Genomic DNA, 8611 nt, shown 5'->3' with positions numbered 1-8611 from the left:
TACATTGTCCGGGCGCGTTTAGCGAGTTTCCGGCAACATCACGTCATGGGCAATTTCATTTTAAATGAAACGAAACCCCTGTGTCTATATGAGCTTTTAGAATTGTGTTTTCTCCTGCAATTATTATTTTTTATTTATGAAACTACTTTATTGACTCAACAATGCAATGATCGAGTGGATAATGTAATTTCATAGATATAAAGTTATAATTGTAAGGGAAATTACAATTCTAAAAATTCATGTAGACACAGGGGTTCCGTTTTCCCTTAACATGGGAAAAGATAATTCATCTGTCCGAAATAATGTTTTCTTTAGGGATTTTGGGAAATATGTTGTTCTAAAAACTACTATAATTTTGCACACTTCATGAGAAAGTCAATTTTTTTTTAATTTTTTCGGTTAGCCAGTCAATTGTAATTGATGAAAAGCGACGCGTGGTGGAGTTTCCCTCATAAGGTGACTAATCTAGAGTTAACCCTTGTGGTTTTTAATCCCGAAGCCCCTGCAAGTAGGCTTCTGCCATTTTTTGACATTTTTGACGCTCCAAATAGAGGTAATTTACCAGTATTTGACCATGTCACATCGAAAACTCATCTGCGAGATATGCTCAACCCTGGTTAAAATTGGATGAAGGCTGAAGAACATATTCTATGACTCGTGGGATGTCAAAAACGCTTTTCCGAACTCGTATCGAAATAGACTATTTTATAGCAGAAGTCTCTATATCATAAAAATCCAAATCGACTTCTTGTGATAGGAAATTAAGACCCGAAATCAAGGGTCAGACGAATCAGGATTAGGGTCCGGGTAAGGGTCAAAAGAAGGATCGTGGGGGGTCATATGAGGTTATGTGGAATTTATACGGGGATTATATGAGAGTTAAATTGGGTCATATGAAGGTCGCACGAGGGTCACATGGGGATCCATCCATTCAGTAGAATGAAAAATTATTGAGAAGTTTCGACGGGTGAAAATTTTGTCAGTGGATTATTGAAATTCAGTATCACATTTTCCTTTTTCCCACTCTGGGTCTCCTGGGTCTTGCTCTAGACTTTGGATTTTGCTGTTTCATTTTTTTTTCAATTATTTTTCAATTAATCCATTGACAAAATGTTCGCCCGTCACAACTTCTCAATAATTTTCCATTCTACTGAATGGAAAATTATTATTCTCATCAGTACTACCAAGAATAAAAAAAGTTAATAAAAAAAAATATTTTGTGTTTTGTTTAACGCAATTCATGTTTTCACTAGAATTGCGTCAAACGGTCGTTTTTTTTTACTGTTCCATTTTGCCCCGCTCACCCCTACATATAAGATCAATTCTGGGGATACTTCAAACACAAAATGCTGAATCATAAAATGTTGAATCATTTTATTCTGTTGCTAAACATTGATTTTTTTCAAAAAACTGAAATTTATACAAAAAAAGTAACTTTTTATATACAACTCTCAACTCTACGTAATGTTATATTTGAAAAAATTACAAAACCCGATAGAAATGTTAATAACTTTTGACTTAAGCGTAATTACCTAAACATCACATTGGCATATATCATTTTTAATCGTGAATATCCATCATAATTACATTTCATTGCTTCGAATATATAATTTATAATACAATGTATATACAAGTGGTTTGAACTTTCATTTCTAAACAAATTTTGAGTATCAAAAGATGTAGAAAAGTAAAAATCGTTAACTTATACTTTCCTCACCAGAACAATCAATCGAAAACATCCTGAAATATCAATTTTTTTCCTTACCAATTTTTGGCGTTTTTTCTTCAAGTTCAAAAATTATTTTGACATGGTAACGTATAAAAATAGTTATACAAAACTATTCTATGTATTTTTCGTGCATTTTTTAAATTACTGGGAATGTATTAGAGTACATTCAGACTAAAAAAGTGGCGAAGTCAACGGAAAATGGGAAAATTGCATCAAACGCCCCTCTCCTAGCACCAACGTAAATCATATAAAAACTAATGTACAGTGTTTTCATTTCTTCTTTTTCCTAATTTACGGTTCATTGTAAATAAGGCAAGTTTGTCAGTCATGGAAAAAAAAAGTTGTTTCTTTTTTTAATTCTTTAGTTTTTTTAGATTTTCTCAGAGCTCCAGCTCTTCGGCAGTCCTTGATAATCGATGATTATCGATTCTCCGACGTTGGGACCGACGTACTGCATCAGCTCGACGGTAGGGCTCTGATCTCAGGCCAAGGAGAATATCTTCTAGGGCACCGTTGTAGACTTCGTCTTGTTGGAGGAGTTTTTTCTCTTGCACAAGTCGAGTTTTATTTTTAAGTTCGTTTATTACTGCATCCTATGGGAGAAAGTAGATATGAAAACATTATTTAAGGTTCTGTTAGATTGGTGAATTCTGTTTTGTGAGGGCGATAGCACAGTAGTGAAATAGTAAAGGAACAATGAGTGCATGGATTCTATACAAATTATTATGCGGAAATCTCTGAAGCTGTTGATTTTGGAGAGAAATGCCAGTGGATATTTTTCGTAGAAAATTTTCGAGACTACATATAATCTGACATTTTGCTCTGGATTTAAATTTTCGAATGTATTTTCCAAAATGATCTTCAACGAAATTGTAAAGATGGGCGTGGACTCATTTGGCAAATATTCATGGAATTGAGAGAATTAGACACAATTGTGAAGATTGTTTTATGTAGTCAACATGTTCAACAGACAGACTATTGATGTTCTTCTCTAAACTTTCACTTTTCGAAGATACTAATGGAATAAACTGCAAATCTCAACTCATTGGCTTCATGGAATTTAAACCCAACCGTTAGATTTCATTAGATATATTTTGCCTTGATCACTCCTTTTTTTGTTATAACAAAATTGGGAAATTTTAATCCATTGCATTCAATCCGTTCAGTTCTACACTGAAGTGGGGAGAACCCGATGAGTCAAATCTGATATTTTTATTTCCAATTGTACATCCAATCTCAGAAACAAGTGATTTCAGAGGGAAATCAAGAGACATTTCATGTAAAATTTCTTGCTGATTTCTCCTAACATTCAAGATTCATTGTCAAGATGGTTCAATACTTGATAGGAATATCTACTCGACATAAAATGCATCACTCTTGTCAAAGTAGTTCTAACCGTTCACATTTTATCACATCTAACGAAAAAAATTCAGATTTTAATCTTTGATTACAATGGAAATGTTGATTTTCACATAAGACACTGGATTAAATCCTGATTTTTAAACATTTCTTCTTTGAAAATCCAAAACGATAATTGAATTGAAAAAAAAATAGGGATTTCAAATCTAATCGAGTTTTCTGGAAGTTTTTTGCAGTTTTCAATAATCTCTGAATTTACCGTAAGGGTAGAGTTACTTTAATCACTTGATTATCCGCGAGTGGGGTATTTTTAGATAAGAAGTTAAGAGCCTTCATTTATGTCAGTGAACGTTTCCAACAAAAAAGGTCTTTGAGTATTTTTTTTCTCTCTCATTCATCGTTACCGTAATCACTTAATGGTTTATTAGATTAGGGCAACGACTTGTTACTTCTCAATGCTTTACGTCTGAATTGATCAAGGAATTTGACAAAGAAAAGTATCCCCAAAATTCTAGTGATTCATTAGATTATTTTTTCTTTTGAAGAAAATTAACGTTTATGTCGCGCCGTGCAATAAGTCGAGTTTATCGCACGCTGCGCTTCGCGCAGCCTGCTCAAAACTCGACTTCTGCACGACTTGACATAAAATATTATAGAGCACTCGGTAATAAATTTCGTTTTCAACGAATGTGTGTACAGACCTCGCCTTCGGCTCGGCCTGTAAACTACACATTCGTTGAAAACGAAATTTGTGCCCTTGTACTCTAATGTACTATTGTGGCATCACAATGAATCTTCCAGGTGGCGAATAATTGTTTATTGAGACAATAAGTGATTTTAGGGCTAATAACTAGAAATATTTTTTGCTGAGAATTTTCTCAATTGTCAAACGTTCTCTTGACAGAAAAGTTCTGCTATGAAATTTATTATTATTGAAAGAATGACATAACAATGAGGAAAATGTGATGTATTACTCTTTATTTTTCAATTTCTTTATTGTTCTCAAATTTCTTTTGTTTCATTCTCTAATGCAACAGCGATTTCCAATTTTCCTTTGAGCAACATCAATGCAAGCATCTCCATGCCTCAGCCTCATTATTTTATTTAATATAATAATTGGAGATCTAGAGTCACAAGCATTTAGAGGACGGGGCAAAATGGGCAATTCTATTTATGTCTATAACTCCGAAACAAATTTATCAATTACCCCATTTCATTACGAGCTCAACGACTAATTAACATTTAAAAACATCAAAACTGCTGTTTGACTCAAAAGCGTCCATTCTGCCCCACTCGTCCCGAATGATGCTGTCTTATCTATGTAGAGGACTCGAAAAAATTGAGTAATTAGGAAAAAGCATTTAATTTGCTTCGTAAAAAAAGACTTACATTCTCCTATAATATAAATAATTATATTTTCAATGTGTGTTTACGTTTTGAGCTCCAGTTCGTTAAGATGACGGTGTAACAGTGTCTTGTTCGTGTTACAGCAAAATTTCGATGACTTAATTTTTTAAGTCCAAATAAATATGTAACAAATAAAAAAATATGTTGTTTCGATTTTCACTCAATTAAATAATCAATAAATAATAATTCAAAGACACTCAGAAAACATAGTTGTTCATATTTTTAACATCTTGAAGGTTTTTTGCATAGAAAATGCATGCAATGAGGCTCCACATGCTCATGCAATTTTTTCTCACGAAAGGAATCATCTCTTTTCTTAGTTTGAAGATGAATTTGAGAATTGAAAGAAATCATTGGCAGTTGGAGTAAATTTTGATGGCCATAATGAGAGTTAAACATGCTGTCAAATGAATTGTGTGGATTTTTACCTGTTGCTTTTTCTGATTGAGTTTATTTCTCTTGATTACTTCCTCTGAAGTGTTTAGGGCTTCAGCAGCAGCTGCTTCTAATCTTCTCCTCTGCTCGTTCTCCTGATCCGCCGCCTCAAAAGAAAATTAAACATTATAGAAATGAACTTTCGTCTTCATTGATTTACGAGACTTCCAAATTTAAAAAGAGTCGATTGAAAAATGAAGAAGACGAAAATGAAGATTTTCTGTCTTAATTATGACATCTCATGAAAAATTTGGGTTAAAAAATTGATTGACTCTTCAATTTATTTGATATTCAAGACAATCCAATTGAAATTGAAGTTTTCCAAAGTATTAAAAGGAAAACGATAGAGATTTTTACCTTAAAAGCTCTGGCAAATCTAACAAGCAACGAAAAGAAGGTATTAGCATCAGCTTGTCTTGGACTCTCCCCAAAGAATTCCACACACTCTCGGAATGCATCACCAGCTGTTCTAGCATCTGATTTAAGTCTCCTCAGTTTCTCCTCCGAGTTATTCAGGAAATCACGTAACACCGTGTTATGTTTCTCCTTGCCACGTAATTCAAATTCTTTTCTCACTTGATCCATTCCTTTCTCCAACTCGTGCACATCAGTCGTAATATTTTCTAACGAGACTAAAACAGAAAAAAACATTGATTAGGGGAGAGTGGGGCAAAATGAAACAGTCGAAGAACGTCTGTTTGACGCGATTCGAGCAAAAAAAAAACAATTTTTTATCAACTGCATTTTCTATTAAGTTTTGTTTATCAACTTTTTTTTTTATTATTGAAGCTACTGATGGGTATAATAATTTATCATTCAGTAGAATGGAGAATTATTGAGAAGTTTTGACGGGAGAACATTTTGTCAAAATTATATTTTGTTTAATTAATGCATGAAGAAATGCTCGTCATTCGAAGAAGAATTCTAAGAGATCCTGAAATCGACGTTTCCTAATAAAACAAGAGTATTCCTATTTCATTTCTAAAACAAGGGTATCTCACAATTTATATGGAAAATCATGTGAAATTTCACGTTTTCCTTCTCTTGACACCTGTATAAATGCATCAAATTAGTACATTAGAGTACAAGGGCACAAATTTCGTTTTCAACGAACGTGTAGTTTACAGGCCGAGCCGAAGGCGAGGTCTGTACACACATTCGTTGAAAACGAAATTTATTACCGAGTGCTCTATAATATTTTATGTCAAGTCGTGCAGAAGTGCGCTTCGCGCAGCCTGCTCAAAACTCGACTTATTGCACGGCGCGACATAAAAGTACAAATAATATGAAGTACACTTCACATTGGAAGAGAAATAAAATGATTTGCGAACTCCATGAGTTTTAGAAATGGATGTGAACACCAAGCTTTCACATAAATTTTGAGATACCCTAGTCTTAATGGGAATAAAAATATATCTTACCAGTTGCTGCTTTATCGATGTACATCAATTCCGATTCGAAATTAATTAATTCTGGGAATTTGAGCCTGATAGTAGCCACGATATAATGCAGCAAACACATTCTCTTATCAGTGCTCTTGGTATCTAACAAAGTATCCAAACTCTGCAATTTAAAGCCATACGCGGGTCCTCTCTTGCTGCTGTTGAGGTAATTTCCGAATGCCAGAATAATTTCCAAAACTGCTCTCAATTTCTTCGAGCTCTTCACCGAGCTTGCAGCGGATATCACAGCATGAATTTGGGGTGTAATGAGGTGTATATTATCGAAGAAATTACCGATGTAATTCATTATCGCCAATTTTGTTGAGATTCTTTCTACTTTCCCAAGTTGCATGAGGAATTTGTCCTCTTCAGTCAGGAGATTCACGTTCTTCTTCTCGATTATGTATTCTCTGTAGGCTTTGATTTCTTGATCTATAAGGATCAAAAAATTAATTAATTAAATCATTCTTATTGATTAGAATTCTGTATTGATGCAGTGAGTCGTTGTAAATTGCTAGCTTTTAAAGATATCCAAGTACTTTGACTTTTTATCTTCGGTGAAATGCTTAATACTTTTGTAGTCGAACATCAGAGCATTTATTGCAACTCCATTTGACCCTAAGTTTCCGGACATTTTACAATGATTTTATTATTTAAGGACTAGGGGGCTTCACCCCCCCGCTCGCTTTGCTCGCTCCCCCCGCCCCATGCGACCTTGTGGGACCCTTATGACCCTTAAGGTCCGTATGACCCCTATGACCCTTAGGACCCGTAAGATCAAGAGTCCATATGATTCAAAGCCCGTACGACCTTTATGACCCCTATTGCTTGTTTGACCCTCATGGCCCGTATGACTCGTATGACCCTTATGATTTTTATAGACCGTATAACCCCTATGAACCTTATTGTCCATATAACCCTATGACCCTTGTGGTCCATATGACACTTGTGACTTTTACGGTCTTTGTGACCCTTATGGCGCTTGGAGCCCATATCACCTTTATGGTCCACATGACCCTTATGACCTTTATGTGCTGTATAACCCTTAGGACCCATATGACCCTTATGTTTCTTGGGGTCCATATGACCCTTATAACCCTTAGGACCCATATGAATTCCCTTATGTTGCACATGACCTTTGTGACCCTTAGAGCCTATATGACCTTTCTGACCCTTATGACGCCCGGAACCTTCATAACCCCTGAAAATTTTTCAGCGTTACAAGAATACTACTTTATGACCCTTGTAGTCTATATGACCCTTATGACCCTTAGGGTCCGTACGACCCTTATGACCTTCAGGGTCCATATAACCTTAAATAATAAAATCATTGTAAAATGTCCGGAAACTTAGGGTCAAATGGAGTTGCAATAAATGCTCTGATGTTCGACTACAAAAGTATTAAGCATTTCACCGAAGATAAAAAGTCAAAGTACTTGGATATCTTTAAAAGCTAGCAATTTACAACGACTCACTGCATCAATACAGAATTCTAATCAATAAGAATGATTTAATTAATTAATTTTTTGATCCTTATAGATCAAGAAATCAAAGCCTACAGAGAATACATAATCGAGAAGAAGAACGTGAATCTCCTGACTGAAGAGGACAAATTCCTCATGCAACTTGGGAAAGTAGAAAGAATCTCAACAAAATTGGCGATAATGAATTACATCGGTAATTTCTTCGATAATATACACCTCATTACACCCCAAATTCATGCTGTGATATCCGCTGCAAGCTCGGTGAAGAGCTCGAAGAAATTGAGAGCAGTTTTGGAAATTATTCTGGCATTCGGAAATTACCTCAACAGCAGCAAGAGAGGACCCGCGTATGGCTTTAAATTGCAGAGTTTGGATACTTTGTTAGATACCAAGAGCACTGATAAGAGAATGTGTTTGCTGCATTATATCGTGGCTACTATCAGGCTCAAATTCCCAGAATTAATTAATTTCGAATCGGAATTGATGTACATCGATAAAGCAGCAACTGGTAAGATATATTTTTATTCCCATTAAGACTAGGGTATCTCAAAATTTATGTGAAAGCTTGGTGTTCACATCCATTTCTAAAACTCATGGAGTTCGCAAATCATTTTATTTCTCTTCCAATGTGAAGTGTACTTCATATTATTTGTACTTTTATGTCGCGCCGTGCAATAAGTCGAGTTTTGAGCAGGCTGCGCGAAGCGCACTTCTGCACGACTTGACATAAAATATTATAGAGCACTCGGTAATAA

At 35.0% G+C, this 8611-nt stretch overlaps 1 protein-coding gene across 2 annotated transcripts in view; it reads right to left on the bottom strand.

The window, feature by feature from the left end:
- Nucleotides 1–1357: 1357 nt before the first annotated feature.
- LOC107041976 (formin-like protein) overlaps nucleotides 1358–8611 on the bottom strand; it is a 101173-nt gene continuing 93919 nt past the window's right edge. For both annotated transcript variants that reach the window (XM_015262814.2, XM_015262816.2), the window contains exons 10-13: nucleotides 6352–6804; nucleotides 5288–5562; nucleotides 4924–5037; nucleotides 1358–2322 (exon numbers count right to left, since the gene is read on the bottom strand). In XM_015262814.2, the coding sequence (XP_015118300.1) occupies nucleotides 2110–2322; nucleotides 4924–5037; nucleotides 5288–5562; nucleotides 6352–6804 (1055 nt within the window). In that variant the 3' untranslated portion in view covers nucleotides 1358–2109. The remainder of the gene's footprint in view (nucleotides 2323–4923; nucleotides 5038–5287; nucleotides 5563–6351; nucleotides 6805–8611) is intronic.

The sequence above is a fragment of the Diachasma alloeum genome, unplaced genomic scaffold, assembly GCF_001412515.2.
Source record: "Diachasma alloeum isolate Michigan unplaced genomic scaffold, Dall2.0 Dall_scaffold_00396, whole genome shotgun sequence".
Classification (NCBI taxonomy): domain Eukaryota; kingdom Metazoa; phylum Arthropoda; class Insecta; order Hymenoptera; family Braconidae; genus Diachasma; species Diachasma alloeum.
This window is presented reverse-complemented; position numbering and strand designations above follow the sequence as displayed.